Source organism: Mangifera indica, chromosome 4 (assembly GCF_011075055.1).
Source record: "Mangifera indica cultivar Alphonso chromosome 4, CATAS_Mindica_2.1, whole genome shotgun sequence".
In the NCBI taxonomy this organism is placed as follows: Eukaryota; Viridiplantae; Streptophyta; class Magnoliopsida; order Sapindales; family Anacardiaceae; genus Mangifera; species Mangifera indica.
In genome coordinates, this window is record NC_058140.1 from 15670909 (window position 1) to 15693492 (window position 22584).

General features: G+C 32.0%; 2 protein-coding genes across 4 annotated transcripts; both read right to left on the reverse strand.

The window, feature by feature from the left end:
- Positions 1-572: 572 nt before the first annotated feature.
- LOC123213204 (serrate RNA effector molecule homolog) lies at positions 573-2647 on the reverse strand. Of its 3 annotated transcripts, none has more exons than XM_044632588.1 (6): positions 2447-2647; positions 2272-2352; positions 2061-2165; positions 1831-1914; positions 1662-1718; positions 573-1016 (listed from the first exon to the last, which is right to left on the reverse strand). In XM_044632588.1, the coding sequence occupies exons 1-6, from the start codon at positions 2513-2515 to the stop codon at positions 822-824; spliced, it is 591 nt and encodes a 196-aa protein (XP_044488523.1). In that variant the 5' UTR covers positions 2516-2647; the 3' UTR covers positions 573-821. The 3 variants fall into 3 exon arrangements, with proteins under 3 accessions (XP_044488523.1, XP_044488525.1, XP_044488524.1); XM_044632590.1 differs by having other exon boundaries at positions 573-1010; positions 2447-2645; XM_044632589.1 differs by having other exon boundaries at positions 573-1013; positions 2447-2636.
- A 4943-nt stretch (positions 2648-7590) lies between these two features.
- Positions 7591-12338, reverse strand: LOC123212887 (leucine-rich repeat receptor-like serine/threonine-protein kinase BAM3). Its single transcript, XM_044632114.1, has 2 exons — positions 9411-12338; positions 7591-8307 (listed from the first exon to the last, which is right to left on the reverse strand). Exons 1-2 carry the CDS (start codon positions 11995-11997, stop codon positions 7928-7930), a joined length of 2967 nt encoding a protein of 988 aa, XP_044488049.1. The 5' UTR covers positions 11998-12338; the 3' UTR covers positions 7591-7927.
- Between the last annotated feature and the right edge of the window lie 10246 nt (positions 12339-22584).

The window sequence follows — 22584 nt, forward strand, 5'->3', positions numbered from 1 at the left end:
GGTTATTGTGGCCGTTGGATGATGAGTGTAGCATAAAAAGTCAAAATGGATACGCAACTGAGTTAGGAAAAAGCACGTGCCAACTTGTCGGGAACTGTGACTTTTTGAATAATTAACACGAGAGAAAATTAATCCAATTGGCGGCAAGAGGTAGTCCGGTTGATAAAAGGGTGGGGCCTATGTAATTGAACACAGATGGCCTTTTTTTTAATTTAAATTAAATAAAAAATACCCTATTTAAATTTGATTTGAATTTATAAAATTAAAATGAAGGATAATTTAAATAAAAATGATTCTGATTTTAAATTTAATTTAAATTCATAATTCAATTTAATTCAAATTGATAGTTTGAATTCATATTTTAACTTTGATGTTTAACGCTCGATAGATTACAAAAATCATGCCAAGTTGGATACCTGTTTCCCAATTAAGAAATTAAGTTGTCGCACATGTGATTTTAATAGCAAGGTTGCTGGCTTGAATAAAGTGTGTTATATTTTAAACGAAAAACTTATAATATATAATATTGAATGATGAAAAATGGAATAATATACTCAAAACGTACATATTGATTAAGACTATCAAACATAATTCTTATTATATATGAATAATTATTTACATTAAAACTATAATAAGTAACATCTATTATAAAAATCTGAATACACAAAGCCAACTTGATTCTAGACTTTATAGTCTGTCTGTCCAATTGAAATTGAAAGATTATATAAACATGGGATACAATAATATATGACTTTGCCTTCTTTTATGGCTGAAATTGCTGTGCTGAGTCATTTTCTGGCGAAGTTTCTTGCATTTCAGAATCAAAAACCAAAGTTTAAATTGAGCGAGATTTCAAATGGTTTCTTCTTCTTTGATTTCTTTTCTTTTGAGTTTCCTTTGCCGCTTTCTTTCTTGGACTTAGCTTGCTGACTCTCAATTTGATTGATTGTCTCCTTGTTGTCTTCTTCCTTCTTCTCAATTTGATTGATCGTCTCCTTGTTCTTTTCTTCCTTCTTCTCCGATTCCATTTTACGTGACATCAAAATTATATCAACAAGAAGCACAGAAAGAAAAACATGATGATCATATTGCAAAAAACTTAGTACCATTAACCACCAAAATATCAACATGCACCAAGAAACAAATTTTCTGAGTAGGGGCTGCCCCTTCCCTGACACAAAAACCGGTGCCAGCATCAGCTTAGCACCATCAAGGCAAATGTACTATGACAAGGTAGTCAAACCGACCCAAAGGCCGAACTCAAACCCTTTTTTATAATTTGATTTGTAAATAGAATAACTCGTTAGATCTATATTGTAATAAATCTAGATATGACCCAACCCCTTAGTATGATGGACTGCATTAGTACCAATATAGCCCACTGACATCTTTGCACCGACCCTTATCAAGTGCCAACATATGTTCGATGTCATGACATTGAGCAAGAGAAAATAGATGCTTTTAAGGTACACCAATTCTTGCCATATGACACATGTTTGTGTGTCGGACACACCATTATTCCGTGGTGTACCATCCCGATAAATCGGGTTCTGACATCAGCACAAATTGATCTTCTTGCAGTGTCTTGTTTTATGTTATTTCAAATTCATTTTGCCAAACAATTTGCAATAAAACATTACCAAACAAATTAATCAACTTACCAATTGCTTATCATCTGCTCCAAGCTTGCTTTCAGTTTCTTTCTCCTTCTTGTCTTCCTATATAAACAAAGACACGGAATTATTCACAGCTATAGCCATGAACTGATGAAATCAATCAAAAAATGAAGTTTACTGAAGAAAAAAAATTACACGGCTATTAAAATTTTACCAGCGACTTATCTTCTACGGGAGCCATCTCAGGTAACTTCTCCTTCGTTGGCTCAGATTTTACCTCCGGTTCCTTTTCATTTGGCTTTCAAATTTTTTTCGTCGTCACGATAAGATAAAAAATATTTAAAAAAAAAAAAACTTACGATTTTTTAAAATTATATTTGATAATTAAATTATACGCAGATAAGGGAAAAAAAACACTTGTAACTTTCAATTGCAAAATCTTACCGATGTCTTATCTTCTACGAGTTCAATCTCATCACTATTTTTCTCGCCCTTCTTGTCTTCCTTCACTATGGGCTCAGATTTCTTCTCCGATTCTTTCTCGTTAGTCTTCGCAGTTTCATCAGAGTGATTAATTAGCAGAAGCTTTAAAAAAAACTAATCACTTCTAATTTTAATGAGAATAAAATTGAAATTAAAATTAAAAATTAATCACCTGTAAATTTTGTTCTTCAAGCTTGCTCTCAGGTATTTTCGCCTTTTCTTCTTTCTTAAGCCTCGATTTCTTCTCTGATTTCTTTGTGTTTCATCGACACAACAATAAAATTATTTATCAAGACGAGTTTAATAATTATTTCATTCCTGTATAATTTCTTCGAAATGATACTTACATCTTCCCGAGAGGAGAAGCAACAAGCCAGAGGAATACTGAAGCTAAAGCCACAATCAGAGTCAGCCATTGATGATTTTCCTCATCAACTGTTAAACAAATCTTAAGAATATAATCGTGGGAGAAATTTATAGGTATATATCTTTTCATTTTCCTAATCAAACTACCATTGTCAGGAAAATTATTTGTCTATATATGGACAACAGATTTCACAATTCAGGAACTCTGTAGAAAGTCCAGAAGGGCGGCCAGAGAAGCCAAAATTTAATATGTAAATATCTATTTGTTGGAAAATAATTTATCAATTAGATATTTAATTATTTTAATGAATTGAATTACAATATCATATGGTCATGTAATTAAGTTTCTTAATTTTCTAGAAATCTATATATATGATCTCTAATTGGCTAGCTTAGCTAGCTAGTTTCTTAAAGGTGTTGACAAAATAAAAAAGGTTGGAAACCAAAACCTCACGTATAATAAAATCAATATAAGTGAATGATATATAACTATAATAGATTAGATCGTATTATAAATTTAATATATTTTGATATGGTACTAAAGCCCAAAAACCAAATGGGTGGGCCTAATAATATAAGTGATCTTGACTTAACAACCCTAGAGTGATCCTGATACAAGTATAACAACTTATAATAGTTATACTTGAGAAAGAATGTTAAAGATTAAAGTCTCACATCTAATAAAAATAATATAACTGAGTGATATCTAAGTGCAGTAGATTGGAATTTAATACAAGTGAATTAATTTTATATAATATGAATTTCGCTCTCCATACATATAGATCCAATATATTTCAACAGAAAAAAAAAAAAAATAGTAGATCAATTTTTGCCAATTTTGAAAAATAGTGAAAATTAAAATAATTATTGTCTATATATATATATATATATACACACACACACAAACACACATACACTTGATGTATTATCATACAATTCAAAAATATATATACATAATTTTATTAATGTTTTACCAGATAAGTTAGTATATAGTTTATTGATTTTGTTTGGATGAGTGTTGGAAACCCTAATTGACATGCACAAGTATCCAAATCTAAATGTAAATTGTAGTTGAGGATAAAAGTTCAACATATATCAGACCAATAGGTGCTCTCACATCAAACTGAGGTAGTGGAGATTTGAACTTGTGGCCCTCAGTTCTAGTATCTGTTAAGATGTCATCCCACCTAAAGTTCAGGGTATAGTTGTGAAGACTGAATATATATTAGACCAACATATTAAACAGAAAACCCAAGAATTAACAGAGAAAATGGTAGATTTTGGGTCTACTGTGAGGAAAAACTAATACTTGGGCTCTGAAAAAGATGAATATGGAAAAAGATGGGGTCTCGGAAATGTGTTCAAAACTAAAAAGGAAAAATCGGCAGGCCATTTTCAAGAGATGTACATTATATATATTTGTAGTGGCCAGATAATACATTTATTTGTATAGATATATATGGACTTATGGAGGTACATTCTAAATTACGACTTGAATTCACAAGTAAAAAGACCCGATTCAAACTTATCGAAAGAAAAAATAAAATGACAATTAAACAAGAAAAAAATAGTTTATCTTGCATACTAAAAGCATCTTTTTTACAAGTTTAGAGTTAACACGGTCTATTAATTCAATATGAAAAAAATAAGTTAGAATATTTAAGTTTTTTTAAAAACCCCAATTGAGTTTGATTGGATTAATCTGATACGAATAAAAACTAAATTGGATTGTATTTATATTAACGCAAAACTAATCCAAGCAAGCATGAATGTTTAAAGAAATCTTATTGTAATAGAACTTAATTGAGACATGTTGAAGGAGTGTTAATAATAATAACTAAAGTTTTTATATATTTTTATATTATTGTGTTCTGATTATTTTTTATTTGTATTTTCAAATTTTATTCTAGTACAAACAGAATTCATTTGCATTGATGAGTAACCAATGGCACTTGTTGAAATTGATGAGTAAATTGATGAAGCTTCTTGCAATTCTCATCATTTGCATTTCCCACAATTCATTTTGAGAGATATTGAGAACTCTTTTCTCTTTGCCTCTGATATGTTCTCCACCTGCCGTCTTCCTTCAATTCATTTGCCATTGACATCATGCATCACGTTAGAAAAAAATTATATTACTTAATCATAAATTATCCTCTAAGTTTGTATGAATAAAAATTGAAAAATTTTGAAGATAAAACAGGGAAGAAAATTATAGTTGTATGGGTGAACTTTACCGGTGTATCATCGTCGACCTTCACTTTCTTCACAGGCTTCTTGGATTTCTTGCACGGACAGCAACTCTTCTTTGGCTTTGATTCTTCAGCAACAGAACAAGCACAATAGCAGCAACGTTTCTACATCCATGTTTACATTCACATGAATTTATTTTATTTAACATGATGATTTAATATAAGAAAGCAACAACAACAACAAACTTATTACCCTTTTTAGGAAGTGCTCAAAAGATCAAGTAAATTAGCAATAACAATTATTGTTATTTTTCGTGATAGAGATTCCAACTTAGACTTTTGTCCCGGAAATTTTATTGTTCTATTAGTTTTGTTAACCATTGAGTTCGTTATTTTATATTTTTCCTGCATATATATTTGAAGATTAATTTAGTTGGCCTTGAAACTGAAAAAGTACTGGCTGAAATTCTTACCAAACAACAAACTGGGAGGCAGCAACAAAGCCAGCAAGTCTTGACATTGCATCCACAGCAGTATGCCTCAGCTTTCATGATTTTTTTATATATTCAACAAACTTCTGACAAGAATTTTGAGTTCTATCAGACTGAATGTTAATTTGTATCTGCATTGAAATTTATACTTTCAAAATAATTAAATAATCAGACGCACAAAACAAGCTTACACTATACACATTCCTTGATTCCCTTTTAAAATAACTAATTATAAAACCAATCATCCACTTTCAGGTGTAGATGTATAATTGGGTTATGTTATTACCCACTGCTTTATTCGGAGGAAATATCTGTCAAAGTAGCACTTTGAATGGCTTTAACGTATTTGTAAGAAGTGCTTCTTGTAAAAGCATATATGGCAGAGAGGACGAAGCATTTATCCATTTGCTGGAAACCATTTTCTGATTCCCTGAACATTATTTTCTAAAGCGCTTCCCCATGCATCCTTGATCTTGGGAATAATATGGATTTGGGGAGCTGATAAAATACAAAGTTCAATTTGCCAATTACTGCTGTAGATGTTCTGGGCAAACCAGGTTTTATCCTATAGTGTTTAGAACTCTTAGGTGAATATGCAGGAGAGCCTTTGGTTTTTAACTTGTGCAAAGATGAAAGAGTGAGTGAGTTTGTAGTAAAAGACTACTGTGATAAAATAATTTTCAACCATTTTAATTATAATCAATAACTAAGAAATTAATTTCTACACACAATTTTTAATAATTATTTGAAATTAATCAACATATTTTTCCTTAAACATCTTTTTGTAATAAATATCAATAATTATACCGGAATTTTCAACAACAAAATTACATTTTCTTGTAATACCTATGTACAAATTTTTTGAGAAAATCAATTTACAGAACAACCCTAAATGGCAGGTGTTTCAAACCAACGAAGATAAGAATGTTATGCCTCAACAGAAGATATGCTCCTCATTTTTCCATGGTTATCTAAAATATTCGACTAGTTAGCTGACCCAAGATCGACCCCCTATTGTTGAAGATTTCAATTTTCCTGCTTTTGTACACAGAAGTCCCTCAAACCCCACGTTTTTCTCATTGTTGAAGATAAGCTCCTCGTTTTTCTCATGATCAAACGTAAAGGTATTTTAAGAAGTGTTCGGATTTTGTGGTATAAATATTTAATATGCAAAAAATATATAGTAAATTTGTATAGACAAGTCCAAAAATGGGCAGAATTTTGAATTTCCCTTAAAGAAAAAAAAAAACCCATTTATCTCAGTGGCTTGTAGAATAATATTTGGCCTTTTTAGGCTATATGATTTATCTCCGTTTAGTTTATTACTTATCATACACTGGGTTACCATTTATGTTAGAAACTGGTAAATAGAATCAAACTGAGTAAAGTACCATGAGGAATCCCTTAAAAATGGAAAGTTTTGATTCCTTCATTCTCCACCCATTTCACCTAATTCATATTCCTTTCAAAGATGCCGGGATGGCAAACGCTCCACCTCCACAGGTTACTCTGACTCTTATAATTCGAAGTGTGCTAGGAATTGTTCCAGGGAAAATATTAATTACGATTGACAAATGACGTAGATACCTTCTCGTCATCATTACAAGTCCACAAAACTACAGGGACTGTCAAATAATTTACCAAATCTAAGGGGGCTCAGGAATATCTTTTCTAATTATATATTTTCATTCTCATAAGTATTTTAAAAAATAAACAGAGAATGACTGCCCTTGATACAAGAAAACAAAAAATAATTAGCGAAGAATAATACACACACGTATATATATATAAGGCCAAATGACTTTCTCCCACCCAGGGTTTGGTGCAAGATCTATCTTTCCACCTATCAAAAATTTAAATATTTATTTATCTATTAAATTATATTATTACTATTAAAGATAAAATAATTATTTAATAAAAATATTTTAAAAACTAAAAATTTATTATATTTTCACTTTCAGGTACTAATCAATTCACTTTATCCAAAGTTTAAAAGGGTTTATTTTCTTCTAGGGTTTTTTAAGATACTATCGACAATTAGATACTACGATGTTTTCTTTTTCTCTGGCTTCTCTCTCAGTCGTATTCTATTTTCAACCATTATCGGCCAATGAGATAATGAGATTCGGTAATGGCCAAGAATGGAACGGGAGGGAGAGAGAAATCGAGAGAAAGAAAGAATGTGGGCATCATTAGCAATGGTGGCTCAAAAAACTTAAAGGGAATGTTTATTTTTTAAACTTTAGATGAGAGTATTTATTAAATTTTTAAATCTAATAAATGAAAAATGATAATTTTTAGTTTATTAAATATTTTTATTAAACGATAATTTTATTTTGATAATAATAATATAAATTAATAAATTTTTAATAATTAATTGATAAAAAATTAGATTTATATTTAAAATTAGGTGAAGAATAATCATTTGGACAATATAAAAAGTAATAAAATATAAAATTTCTATATCATCACCATGATATTATAATACAAAGAGAACATGCTTGACCCCGTTAAGCCTGCAAGCTCTCTGTCTCCCTCTCTTTCTCTCTCTCTCTCAAAACAGCAAGGGCCCTTATCTCACTCCTTAAAAAGAAGTGAAGTGCACTTCATAAAATTATTGTTGTACATCTCTTTTCCTCTCTCCTAGTCTAAGCGAAAAAAAAAATAATAATAAACATATACTTTGCATAACAAAATCAGCTTGATTTAACACACAATAAAACCCTAAAAAGGCTAAAATAAGTTTTGCTGGATGGCCTTGTAACTGATTAGCTTCAATTTAGGGAAATCTTTTTTCCTTTTCAATAGTCTTGAATGAAGAAGATGAAGATTGAAACTCAGGAGAGTGATGAGGGAATTCTGATAACATTTGCACAACTTCTCTCATGGTTGGTCTCTCAATGCTATTGTCTTGGATGCAAAGCATTGCTATGAAGAGAACATGCATTGCTTCTTCTTTGGGCACCATTGTTAGCCTTGGATCAAGAATACATAGAACTTCTTCCTTGCGATTGTTTGTTGTTCGTCTACTCCATTGAACAATATCTACACCTTTTTCAAAATCGCCCACTGGACGACGACCGGTGAGAAGTTCTAATAAAACAACTCCAAAACTGTAAATATCGCTCTTTTCATCCACTCTCAATGTATATGCGTACTCTGCAATCACAATATTTGGAATTACATTAAAAAACAATATTACATTTATTAAACTAAATATGAAAAATCATAATAGAAGAAGATTCAATTTACTAAACAGTATTACTTTATTTTGCCTATATCAAACCATTTAAAGACAAAAAAGGGTGTGAATTAGCTTTTGAAAGAAACCCTTTACAGGCGAGACCAAAACAAGTTGTCCCCCAATGAAAGAGTTCTGTTTGATCTTACAAAACTTAGATTTAGAAAACACACTGCGTTGGTGACAAGATGTCGGTCCCTTTCACGAAAATCAAAGTCCATCAGGCTGTCTGTCCACTCTTTTGAATCTGTCATTTTGACCCTTCAGATCTTCTGATTGTGGACCCTAATACCAAATTTGACAGTCACTGATTCGTCTACCAAATCTACTGAGTTGTGATTACTGGTTTGTGTCATTAATCACGGGTGTTTTGGAGTTTTCATTTTACCATTAGAGGCTCAGGGTACAATCCTCTACTATTTAAGCACCCCGCTTTTTTTATGGGTTTAAGCGAGAACCGCAGGATTTAGGAAAGTGATGTACTAGGTATCTAAATCAACGGTTAGAAATCAGTAGACACATCAGATATTTTATCAAAAGATATCCAGGGGAGAAATTGAAAAAAAAAAGAAAAGATTTGGATACTTTTAACTATATTTTATTCTTGGCGTTTAAGGTAGGATTTGATTAAAGTATAAGCATGTTATTAAATTTAAGTGAATATAATAAAATAAATAAGAAAAACATTTTTAGTATTTAAAATTTATTTAATCAACTTTGTTAAAAACAATAATAATTACGTGTGTACAAAAACACATTCAAACTCAAAACCCAACTTAAAATGAGAAAGAAAATAAATAAAATTTAAATATGAATTAAATATATATATATATCCTAAATATTATAACTTATATATTAATAAAATTAGAAAAAAAATTACTTGATTATCAAAAATTCTAGAAAATTCAAAATTAATTTTTAAAAACTTGATTATCATTAAAATTGACAAGAAATTTTAAAAAACATAAATATCATTTAAACCAATAATTAAAATGATAAGAGTATGATGATTTGTATGTACCTGGTGCAATATAGCCATAAGTTCCTGCAATTGCTGACATACATTCCGATGCTCCGCCGTCGATGAGGAACTTGGCAAGGCCGAAGTCGGCGACGTGAGCTTCGAAGGCTGAATTGAGGAGAATATTGTTTGACTTGACATCTCTATGAACAATCAATGGTGAACAATCGTGGTGAAGGTAGCATAGGCCTTTGGCAGCTTCAATGGCAATTTTGTACCTCAAATTCCAGCTAAGAAATGCACCCTTTTTGCCATGTAACGCCTCGCCCAGGCTGCCATTTCTCATGTACTCATAAACCAGGAGATTTGTGTCCTTGTTGGAGCAAAATGATAGCAATCTGACTATGTTTCTGTGCCTGATGTTGCCTAGTGTTTGAATTTCAGCTCTGAATCCATGGTCATGGCTGTGAGTTCCGAAACCGAGTAGTTTTTTCACCGCAATTTCGACCCCATTTGGCATTTTTCCATGGTAGACAATCCCGGCTCCTCCTCTGCCTATCACATTTCCATCTTTGACACATTCCAGGATGTCGCTCACTGAGAATTCCACCTTCTGAAATGCTGTCATTTTCCAGGAATCTGAGGCATTTTTCTTGAAGGATTTGGCCTTGATTATGGCGGCAGCGGCGAATATCAGGGAGCATATGAGCAGGCCTAATGCGAAAATCAGCTTGAAATCTCCAGGGGCTTTTCCAGGTGCACGAGTGATTGTGGTGAAGTTGCAGGGATTATTAAAGAGAATGCCACAGAGTTGAGGATTGCCGGCAAAAGATGAGGCATTAAAGACTGTGAATTGGCCTGTTTCCGGAAGCTTGCCAGAGAAATTATTGAAGGAGAAATCAGCAATTGTGAGGCTCTTCAGGGAACCTACTGATTTGGGGATGTTTTGGCTCAAGTGATTCCTTGATAAATTCAAGTAATTGAGGATGTGAACATTAGAAATCTCAGGTGGAATTGAACCAGAGAGGTTGTTTTGGCTCATGTCAAGGTAAGTAAGATGGTAACAGTTTCCGATTTCCGGTGGGATTGGACCGGAAAGTGAATTTCGACTAAGATCAAGCTTTAATACTTGCCTGAGGTCACCTATAGAAGGAGGGATTGGACCTGAGAAATTGTTTCCACTGAGAAGAAGAATTTGGAGGGAGGAGAAATTTGAAATTGACAATGGTAGAGGCCCTGATAAAAGATTGTTTGACAAATTGAGCTGCCCTAATTTAACAGGTTGTGAAGAAGTATTAACATTTTCAGGCAATGACCCTGATAGGTAATTGTTCTGCAACTCCGCTAAATTCAACTCAGGCAAATAAACGAAGCCATTTGGAATGCTTCCATTCAAGTAATTCTGCCCCAACCTCACTCTGGTGAGGGTATAACAAGTTCCCAGGCCTTCAGGAATTGGCCCAAAAAGGAAATTGTCCAGGAGAATCAATATCTTCAGCTGATTAGATGAACACAAAAATTCAGGAATTGTACCAGTGAGCTTATTGGAAGACAAATCAAGGATTTGAAGCTTCTTATTTCTACCAAGATTCTGAGGAATCACACCAGTGAAGTTGTTCTTCCACAGACCCAAGGTCTCCAAATTAGGCAAGTCAGCCACATAGTCTGGAATTGAACCATGCAACTTGTTCATAAAGAGGTTGAAAAGCTTGAGCTGCTTGAGATTGATGAATGAAGGAGGGATTTCTCCGGTGAGTACATTGTTGGAGAGATCAAGGTTCACCAAGTTTGTCAAGTTACCAAGCTGTTTCGGAATCGAGCCGGAAAGAAGATTGATATGGAGGTAAAGAGTGTCAAGCAGCTTCAAGTTCCCAATTTCATGAGGGATTGGACCATCTAAACCACAGCTTGAGAGATCCATGTGAACCAAATTCACCAATTTCCCAAACTCCTTCGGTATCCCACCTTCAAAAACATTGTAGTAACCCAAATAAATCTGTTTCAAGTTTGTCAGATTCCCCAACTCACCAGGAATTTTCCCCTGAAGATCATTTCCTGCAAGTGAAAGATACTCAAGCCCTACTAAATTTCCATAACTTTCTGGGATTTTTCCATAGAAATAGTTGCCACCAAGATCCAAATACTTAAGTTTCTCCAATGTGAGAACACCCAGAGGAAGTAAAGCAGTGAAGTTGTTATTATAAGCATCAAAAACTTCCAAGTTTGAAAGAGTTGAGTAGTTCCAATCTAATGCACCACTAAACTGATTGTTTGAGAGGTTAAGAGATTGAAGACTACTCAAGTTAGCAATCTCAATGCTGCCCGTGAAGTTGTTTCCTGCAAGCGAGAGATTGGTGAGCATATCAAGCCCTGAAACTTGAGCTGAAACTGAACCACCAAGGTCCAAATCCGTTAAGTCCAATGAAACAACTCTATATTGGGAGCAAAAAACTCCAGCCCAGGAACAAACTGAGCTTGGATTTGAAGCATTCCAGGAGGTTAACGCCGGTTCAGGGGTTAGAAATCCTTGTTTAAGAGAAACAAGGACATGAAAATCATCGACCAAAGAAGAGGCAGAGACGAAGATAGAAGAAGAAATAGTGGCGGTGAAGAGAGAGAAGAGTGACAAAACAATGAAAAAGACCATGTTTCTGATGGGAAATTTTTCAAAGAAACTGAGTTTGGAAGGACCTGAGGGAAAGACAAAGGGATTTAAGCAGTTGAGTGAGTAAAGATTTTCTGTGAAAAGAAGGAAAAGCGAAGAGAATCTGAGAAACTTCAAGTGTGTATGGGCTTAAGGAATCAAACATCTTCACAGAAAGAGTCTTCATACACAAGGAAGAAGCTGAGCCTCTCCTTTATACTCTTTGCTTTTCTTTTTCTTCTTTCTCTCGCTCAGAGAGGAAGAGAATATGATTGCAATAATTTCAATTGATTTCTGGAAGAAATGGCCATAGTTTGAGTTCTGTGTTGAGTGTATACTGTCTTTGTGAACCTCTCTTTAAGCAAAGAGAAATAAAGCAAAGGGCAAATATCACAAACCACTTTAAAGATATGGCAGAAACAGGGGCATAGAATTGGGGTGATTGTAAATATTATAACATAAAGGGGTTGGATATAATTACACAGATATAAATAAAAATAGGAGAAACAGCCGTTGGATAACAGAAATTTAAAGTGAGGGTTAAAGGAAAGGAAAGTAAAGTTGGTGCTTTTCTTCAATTTTTTCTTTATTTTGCATCTTTATTCGGATGACAAAAATGCCCTTTTGCTTTAATCAAAGAAGGCCTCTTTTATTGCTTTGAATAAGAGAGGTGATGGAATTGGATTTCAATCATTAAAATGTCTGAACTGTCCTTTTGCTTTTGATCAATGACAACCATGTATTTTCTGATTTTGCAATCTGAAATTCTTTATATTACAATCATAAATGAGCCATTCAGTATTGTCCTTGCCTGTCATGCTAATAATTAAGTAATAAAATCTGTGTATATAAAAAAAAGTATGTATTTAATATATATAATTATGTAATTTATGAGTTTAAATTAAAAATAAAATAACATTAAATATACTTATTTTAGAATTAAAATAAGTATATATAATATTACTCATATTTAAATTATTGTTAAACTTTTTCTTTTATACAAATAAGTATATATAGAGTTTAAATTCAAGTCTTATTTAGTAATATATCAAGATTAAACTCTTAACTTATTTGATTAAATGATTATATGATTGGTTATTTATTAAATCAAGATTTATTTTGTTTGATGTGATTCCTTTCAACCCAATTTAATGATCCGATTTGGGTAGAGTTTCTCTAAAAAAAAAAAGCATAATAGATTAATCACAAATCATGCTCAAATAGATGATCTCAAATTCCATTAACAATATAGTATGACTAGATAACAATTTTTTAATTTCCCAATAGCCATGACATTATCATAAAAGATGTTTAAGTGGGATAAAGAGAGTCTTAGGATCTTGATTATCTATGTATCTATGCCTAGGACCCATTGAATAGTGTATAATTAAATGATCTACTTTCTAAATTATACTGTCATCATCCTTTCTCATAAACCTATATATAATAGTAAATTTTTTGTGTGTTTTTGTTTTTTTTACATTGAGTTGGGAACATGTGCCTGCAACAACTGGAAGAGTGTAAGAAGTAAAAGATGATGATAATTAATATATCATTACAAAGTTGGTAAAAATAACATAGAATAATGATCAATATATAATTATATGTTGCGAGAATAGGCTGCATGGAAGAAGCGCTTCACCAGTGGAAGCACTTTCGTGATAATCAACTTTATTCCTTCTCCTTCCTTGGGACCAAGAGGCTCTGTTAAATGTGCAATTGAGAGAGCTTTATTAGAAGATGGAGTAGTCTTAAAGAGAGGGCTGAAAAGTAAAAGGCAAGTGAGAGAGTGAGAGAGAGGGGAAATGTATTTTGGTTTTGCTTTTGATCTTTCATTTCAAAAGAAAAGAAGGGAAAAATCCAGGAGTCTCCTTGTTTTAGTATTCACATGGAAAAGAGTGCTCTTGTATTACCATGAAACTCAAAATATATATCACAATTTCTTTATATTCTTTCTCTATCTAAAGAAAAATCCATGGCCCCTCGTACATGGGAAAGAGTGCGCTTGTATTAACCTCAGCTATCTCTCTCTCTCTCTCTCTCTCTCTCATGTGGGTTTTGTTGTTGCCTGCGTATTTGCTTCATACACTGGAATGGCCATTTTATATGTTAAGAAACGATCATTCCAAATTTTGTTTTTTTGTTTTTTATAAAAAGGAACTTTGATGGTATTTATTAAATAGATAAAATTTGGGTATAATAACTTGATTTATTAAAATTTTATGAATGTAATAAAAATTTAAATTCAGATTTTAACTTAAAAAATGTAATACTTTATCATTTTTATTAATTTTTGAAGTCAATTATTTCAAATATTATATACAAAAATAACGTTGTTTAATATATTTGATCATTTAAGAAGCCTCTTAATTGTTTTCCACTAGAAAAGGTCATTCCTTTGGTCCTTTCATCAACATATTAGGTACAAAAAATACATAAACAGATCAATAAGATTGTTTCTTATAGAACAATAAGGTTGTTTCTTATAAAATAATCAAAAATCATCGGTTCTAATAGTTTTAAAATTTTTCCATTGAAAGAATTAATATATATATAAAATTAAGTGTCTTTTTGTTTAGGTTTTTTTTTTTTTTTAAAGTTCCAAACTTAAACTTTAACAAAGAAGAGTAAACTCTTGCATATAAGATTGTTTTTGCTCTTAACAATTAAAATAAAATCTTTCATGCAAGTGTTTAATTCTGAAATATATATATATATACACATATGTTTCAATTGATATAAAACTGGGGAACTAGCAAGGGGATGGTGTTTTGAAGTGTCTCTGTCTATACATAAAGACAGATTATTTATATACTCAAATTTTATATTCAAAGGATGCAGTGATGACATTGTTTTCTTATTAAAGGAAGGTGTGTGTGGCCCTTTTGAAGGGTCACCATCTTGTGGCTTTCTTTTGGGTTGGTGGTGACTCATGGTTACCAAAACAATAACATTCGCATGGAGTTTTAAGTTTGTAGGTAAATTCCAAGAAGAAACATCTAAACTTCACTTTTGTCCAAATCTTCCATGCTCGAATATTAAAAGCCAGAACACCACTCAACTTTAGAATCATTTGCTTTGTTTTTTAAATTATATTTTATGTAAGAAGAAATTAAATTCCAAAAGAGAGTGAAAGTAATTGGGGAATGGTAATTTTAAGATTTATTTTCAGTTAATAAATTAAATAAAAAGATAAAAGATAAATTTGTTTGAGGGTTTATTTTCAACCAATTTCAAAATGTTTTAACTTTTTTTTTTTAAATTTTTTATTTACTACTCTCGTTATAATACCCAAATCTTTTATCCAAAAGTTATAATATTCCGTCAATTTTTAACCCCTCATTTTAAATTATAACCAAAAAGTATCTCTCAAATAAATAAATATCTCCAGAAAATAATTTTTTTTTTGCTAAAAAATAATCCACCATAACGTGAGGACTTAAGAGAAAGAGAACCAGGTTCTCTATCTTTCTTTTACAAGATAAAAGCTGCTTTGGGTGAGACTGTTATGTTCCTTCTTGGTCGGTTGAATTACATATTTACAAACTAAACAGAAAAGAATATAATTAAGCATCTTCAAGCTCATCAAAATTGTTCTTCACTTTCCAACTTTATTCTTGTCTATATTTTGGTCATCAAGAATGTCAACTGGTTTCTTGTTTAATCTTCTCCTTTTTTTTTTTAATTGCTTTCTTCATATATAGTAAAGTCTACCCATTTCATATCTGGGAAAATTCTTATCATGTTTATGAAATTTTTATCATGTCACTTGGTCAAGATGAATTATGATTAGAAAATGAGAAAATGAAAGCACAAAAGATTTTACCAATCCCATGTTTGAAATTTATATTTCTAAATTTTATTTAAATCATGTAATAATATTTCACATAAATATGAAACATTTCACATATAAATAATTTAAATCATGATATTGCAAAAAATGTCATCAGGGTTGAATTGTAAATTCGGTAAAAAAAAAAAAAATCAAAATTTTATGAACTTATATTTTTAACATTCTATATATATATTAATAGCTCATTCTTACAAAAAGTAATATTAGCTGAGATAAAGGCAAAGGTTAAAATTAACAATATATAGAGTGACTGAAAGGTAAAAATCAAGAAATTAAAATAAGAAAAGAAAGATAAAGAAAAGGAAAAAGTGAACATGGGTGGCACTAAATAATTTGTCTAAATAATATTACAAATAAGCATTATTATGATCATAAATATAGCAATATAAATTAATCATCAATTGATTAATTAATTAATTAATTAGCATAGATAAACTATAGGAAGAATAATATTGTCTTTTGACCAGAGGACTCTACGGCAGACTTTAATTCTTTGAGGCCTGCTGAAACCTTTGAACAACTTTGGCAATACAGAGCTTTATTTTTTTGTTAAAAGATGGCTGGCTGGCTGGCTGGCTGGCTGCCTAGGTTCTTTAATCTTTGAAAGATGGTGAACTGGAAATGGAAAATGGTCCTCTTGTTCAAACGTTGGGAAAGAGAAAAGAAAAAGAGATGAAAATTGGGAAGGAAAAGAGAAAAAGAAAAATTGAGACTGTTCTAAAAGTATAAAGAAATTTAAAAATAATTAATCTAATTTAAATTTGTAGATATATTTAACAACTTTGTTGCTGGATCTCTTTATTTCAAAAGTTTTTAAAATCAAATATAATCATATTTGAGTTGTCAAAGGGTTTAAAGTTCGTTCAAAGTTCAGTTATAAAAAAAGGACTAAATTAAAAAAAAAAAAAACTAGCACAGCTTTCTAGTAAGATAGCAGTGAGTTGTAGTGCTCAATGGATCGCCCACTAAACAGATGATAGAAAGCACGCTTGGATGCATCGATTTAAGCTATTCCTGGCTCACCCTATTGAACTATTTTCTTCTTTGAATCAATGTTAAGCAGGGCCAGCTTTGGAAGCTGCTTAGCAGAGAACAAAAAAGCACTAGTATTTGCAGGTTCGAGAGTGACTTGTCTGAAGTGTGTTTCTAATAACATTTGATTTGGCTGGTCCCATGGCGCCCATGGCAATACAACTACAATACTGAATTTACAAGAAATCTCTCAATCATGTAACCCAACAAACTCTGAAAAAGGTGACTCTGTTTCCGTATGAAGAATGATGCAAATTTTATCTCTAGTTGCCATATATGCTCAAGTGGGTTTTTGGAAGGTGATCATGTTTTCGTGCGAAGAAAGATATAAATTTTTTGCCGATTTGAATGGCAAAATGTGTGATGTCAAATATAAGAGTTTAGATAAATCTCTTAACAATATATCGATATTATACTTTTAATTTACGTAATATAAAATGTCATTTTAAATATATAATTGAATACACTTTTATATGTGTTATTACATAAATATTACTAATTTCGGAAGTGGGTTTTGATTATTTTATCTTTGATTGTTTATTTTGAATATGGAAGTTCCAAAACAATGGAGAATCCATCCCATTAATCCAATGTCTTGAAAGCATATCTCCGCGAATATTCAGTTAATAAGACAAAATTAATATATTGCTGAACTGAATTTTGTCTCCTCATTACTTTCTTAAACCATGGATGGACGCAAAAACAATTAATAAAACTATATTATATAATTAATTTTCTATTACTTCCAAGAACAGTATCACTTTAGAAGATCGCCTGGGATATGCATGGTATTTTCCTTCTTAAACAATGGAAAATCTAGTAGGATTCTCGTCAAAATACGTGCAGAAAACCACCACGAATCCTCTTAATCTGTAAAGAATTTCTCTTCATTTCCTTGTGTTCTCCATTATAAGCACTTTTGAGGCCAATTTCATAACTTTGAGAGTATCTAAGGCATCAATATCTTAATCATTCATTTGTAGAATGTTTTAGTGGAAAATATAAATATAGGGCCTCTCACTTTTTAAAATTTTGTTTTCATTGGGTTGATTAATATGGTGTATATATTATTATTATTATTATTAAATTATTATTTTGAATTATAATTAAGAAAATAAATTATTGCATGTTGTTGTGTAAATTATTGCAAGTATTGATAATTAGAGATCAACTTTTAGTTATGATTTGTGATGACAATAGTGATCTCGACATGTGGAGACACATATTTTTATGAAAATGTAAGAAGAATATTAAAAAAACAAAACAAAGTTACAACTGTTGTGACCTGAAGTCTCACATCGCTCCCGTGCAGTCCACTGAGCGTGTATATAGGCAGGGGCCAGAAGCCCTTAACCCAGTTGAGGCATTTTCCCAAAGTGGAGAAACAAAACCGTGCGGGTCTGAAGCCCAAAGCGGACAATATCGATTGGGCTGTTTATAACACGTTATCAGCACGATCAGCTCAGGTATATTATATCTTTATATTACGCCGTTATGCTGCTTAAATATTATAAATACAGATATCCCAGTTATGATGTCCTAGTTGACTTTTAATTTATGTTATATTTCTGCTTAATTTTTCCTTATAATTATACAATATTTGCAACCCGAAGTTTGCAAAATTGTAAATCTGGACCTGAAGTTCTGAAACTCTTGAATCTGGACCTGAAGTCCTGCATATTATTTGTAACATGAAGTTTACAAAATTATGAATTTAGACCTGAAGTCTGAAATATCATAAATCTGAACCTGAAGTTATGAATTCTATTTGTAACTTGAAGTTTACAAAATTATGAATCTGGACCTGCAGTCCTGAATATCATGAATCTGGATCTGAAATCCAGAATATCATTCGTAACCCGAAGTTTACGAAATTATAAATTTGTGACCTGAAGTCATAAATATTATTTGTAACCTGAAGCTTACAAAACCAAGAATCTGGACCGAAAGTCCTGATATTATTTAAATATTTATTTTCATTGTATTCCATTTATTTGAATATTTATTTATTCGCATATTTATTTATTTGAATCTTTATTTTTATTTATATCCGATTTACAACCTAAAGTTTGTAAAATCGTGAAAAAATCATATATATGGGCCCGAAGTCCCGAGTTTTATGATTTATAACTTGAAGTTTGTAAAATCATGAGAATACATGTTTATGGGCCGGAAGTCCCCAGTTTCATAAATATGGGCAGGAAGTCCTCAGTTTCATCAAAGTCTTTATTTTAATAATGATATCACCTTTGCAACCTGAAGTTTGCATAAAGTGTGAAAAATATAGACTTGAAGTCCAAAATATATTCTGAATACTAATTACAAAACCAGAAGTTTTGTAAATATAAGATAATATATGGACCTGAAGTTTCCAAAATTAATCTTAATATTTCTCCTACAAAATCAGCTGTTTTGTAAATATGAAATAATATTTGAACCTGAAGTTTCAAAGATTAACTCATATATATTGTTTACAAAACCAGAAGTTTTGTAAAAATGACAATAATTGAACCTGAAGTTCCTAAAATTAGATGGATAATATTAAATGGGCTTTTTACATGAGTCTCCACCTAAAATTTGTGAGCCTTGAAAAAAAAAACTAACTAAATAACATATCCCAGAAGGATAAATATAAGACTATTATCTTTTGACATCATATCCCTGAAGGATTGCAAGCTGAAATATGAATACAATGACTCTATATTTAGTATAAATCTGTAATATTCAGAATCTTTTCCTGAATGTGGAAGATAAAATATTCCCCACATTTTATTTTTGCTCCTGTAGTAGCAATATCAGAAAAGAAATTCTGAATTAATATTTTTCTCGTTATATATCGTTCCCTGAAGTGAACGCAACTACCAGAAGTAGTTATTATGAGTATGAAATACCCAAAATTTTTATAATTAAATCCATCATATATATTTATTTTGGAGTCATACATATTATTTTGTATTTTATTGTCATGTTCTCTTCCTTTCAATATTTTGTATACGTTATAACTAACGTAAATTTTAAATGAAAGGAAATGGACTCCAAAATTGAAGCGTTGACTTCAAAAGCTGATGTGGGAGACATATGTTTGGTGGATAGTGCAACAACGCACACAATTTTTAAGGAAAAGAAAATTTTCTTATCTTTAGCATTAATTGAAGCTAAAGTAACCACCATATCAGGATCAATTGATCTGATAGAAGGCTCCGAAAGAGCCACAATTATGTTAAATAATGGGACCAAATTAAGCATCAATGATGCATTATATTCAAGTAGATCCAGAAGAAATCTACTAAGTTTTAAAGATATAAGAAAAAATGGTTATCATCTTGAAACCATGAGTGAAAATGGTGCAGAATTCATCTGTATAACTAGTAATGCCTCCGGAAGAAGGCTTATACTAGAAAAATTGCCTCCTTTATCATCTGGATTGTATTATACAACCATAAAGGTAATTGAGACCTACGCAGTATCGAACCAGAAGTTCGTTGATCCAAAAGCATTTATGCTTTGGCATGATCGTTTAAGCCACCCAGGATCTACAATGATGCGTAGGATTGTTGAAAATTCACATGGACATACATTACAGAATCATAAAATTTTATTGTCTAGTGAACAATTCTGCACTGCTTGTTCTCAAGGCAAATTAGTAATAAGACCATCTCCCTCCAAAATTGGAGGTGAATCCCCATCATTCTTGCAAAGGATTCAAAGAGATATATGTGGACCCATTCACCCACCAAGTGGGCCATTTTGTTATTTTATGGTCTTAATTGATGCATCTGCACGATGGTCTCATGTTTGTTTATTGCCTAGTCGAAATGTTGCATTTGCTAAACTGTTAGCACAAATTATCAAATTAAAAGCACATTTCGTAGATTATTCGATCAAGTCAATATGGCTAGATAATGCTGGTGAATTTACATCCAAAACATTTGATGATTATTGCATGTCTATGGGGATTGAGGTTGAACATCCAGTCCCGCATGTCCACACACAGAATGGATTAGCTGAGTCTCTTATCAAACGACTCCAGGTAATTGCACGTACTTTATTATTAAAAAGTCAATTACCTACTTCTATATGGGGACATGCTATATTACATGCTGCAGCGTTAATTCGCTTGCGACCTTCTTCTTATCATCAATATTCTCCCCTACAATGGATTCTTGGTTACCAACCTAATGTATCTCATTTGAGAATATTTGGTTGTGCTGTATATGTCCCTATTGCGTCCCCTCAACGCACAAAAATGGGACCCTAACGTTGTTTGAGAATATATGTTGGATATAATTCACCATCTATTATTAGGTATCTGGAACCATTAACAGGTGATCTTTTTACTGCACGATTTACAGATTATCACTTTGATGAGACAACTTTCCCATCTTTAGGGGAAAAGAAAATGCCTCCTGAAGTTAGGCATGAACTTACTTGGTATGTACCTACCATGTCTCATTTAGATCCTCACACATCCCAAAGTGAAACTGAAGTGCAAAAGATAGTGCGATTACAAATTATTGTCAACCAAATGCCTGATGCATTTGTGGATACAGCAAAAGTGACAAGATCACATGTTCCAGCTACTAATGCACCATCAAGAATCAATGTGACTGCTGAACAGTCCATTCGAGTCGTGACTGATCCATCTACCTCACGCCAAAAGCGTGGTAGACCTGTTGGATCGAAGGACACTGTCTCTCGAAAAAGAAAGGCAAATAATCAAACAAATATTCCTCCAAAAGAGGTTATGGTCCCTGAAGAGACTCAAGCCCCTGAAGTGGCACAAACCCCTGAAGTGGCACAAACCCCTGAAGTGGTACAATATCCTGAAGAACAGGAAAATGAGAATATTGAAATATCTTTAAATTATGTTCATACACAAGAAATGTGGAATCGTGAAACAATTATAGTTGATGATATATTCTCATTTGCAGTAGCTACTGAAATTCTGAATGATGATGATTTTAAGCCACGTACTGTGGCTGAGTGCAAACAAAGACATGATTGGCCTAAATGGGAAGAAGCAATTCAAACAGAATTAGCTTCTCTAGCAAAACGTCAAGTGTTTGGGCCTGTAGTTCCAACACCTCAAGACGTACAACCCGTTGGATATAAATAGGTATTTGTGAGAAAAAGAAATGAGAAAAATGAAATTGCTAGATATAAAGCCAGGCTTGTAGCCCAAGGCTTTTCCCAAAGGCCCAGTATAGACTTTGATGAAACATATACACCTGTAATGGATATAATCACATTCAGATATTTAATCAGTTTAACAGTCTCTGAAGGACTGGATATGCGTCTAATGGACGTAGTTACTGCTTATTTATATGGAAATTTGGACACTGAAATTTACATGAAACTCCCTGAAGGATACAAATTGTTTGAAGTAAAAAGTGTCAATTCAAGAGGCTTGTACTCAATTAAATTACAACGATCATTGTACGGATTAAAACAATCCGGACGTATGTGGTACAATCGCCTTAGTGAATATTTGAAAAAAGAGGGTTATGTGAATGACCCTATATGCCCATGTGTCTTTATCAGAAGGTCAGAATCGGGATTTGCTATTGTAGCAGTTTATGTTGATGACATGAATTTAATTAGGACTCCTGAAGAGCTCTCAAAAACTGCTGAATATCTGAAAAAAGAATTTGAAATGAAGGATTTGGGGAAAACAAAATATTGTCTCGGCCTGCAGATCGAGCACA

What these genes read in the sequence shown, in the direction of transcription:
- LOC123212887 (XM_044632114.1), bottom strand. Translation starts at nt 11,997, where the DNA reads ATGGTCTTTTTCATTGTTTTGTCACTCTTCTCTCTCTTCACCGCCACT. An exon ending in TTATGGCTATATTGCACCAG is followed by an intron (nt 8,308 to 9,410) that starts GTACATACAAAT and finishes TTGTGATTGCAG; the next exon opens with AGTACGCATATACATTGAGA.
- LOC123213204 (XM_044632588.1), bottom strand. Translation starts at nt 2,515, where the DNA reads ATGGCTGACTCTGATTGTGGCTTTAGCTTCAGTATTCCTCTGGCTTGT. An exon ending in TCGTAGAAGATAAGACATCG is followed by an intron (nt 1,915 to 2,060) that starts GTAAGATTTTGC and finishes AAAATTTGAAAG; the next exon opens with CCAAATGAAAAGGAACCGGA. An exon ending in GAGCAGATGATAAGCAATTG is followed by an intron (nt 1,017 to 1,661) that starts GTAAGTTGATTA and finishes ATGGAATCGGAG; the next exon opens with AAGAAGGAAGAAAAGAACAA.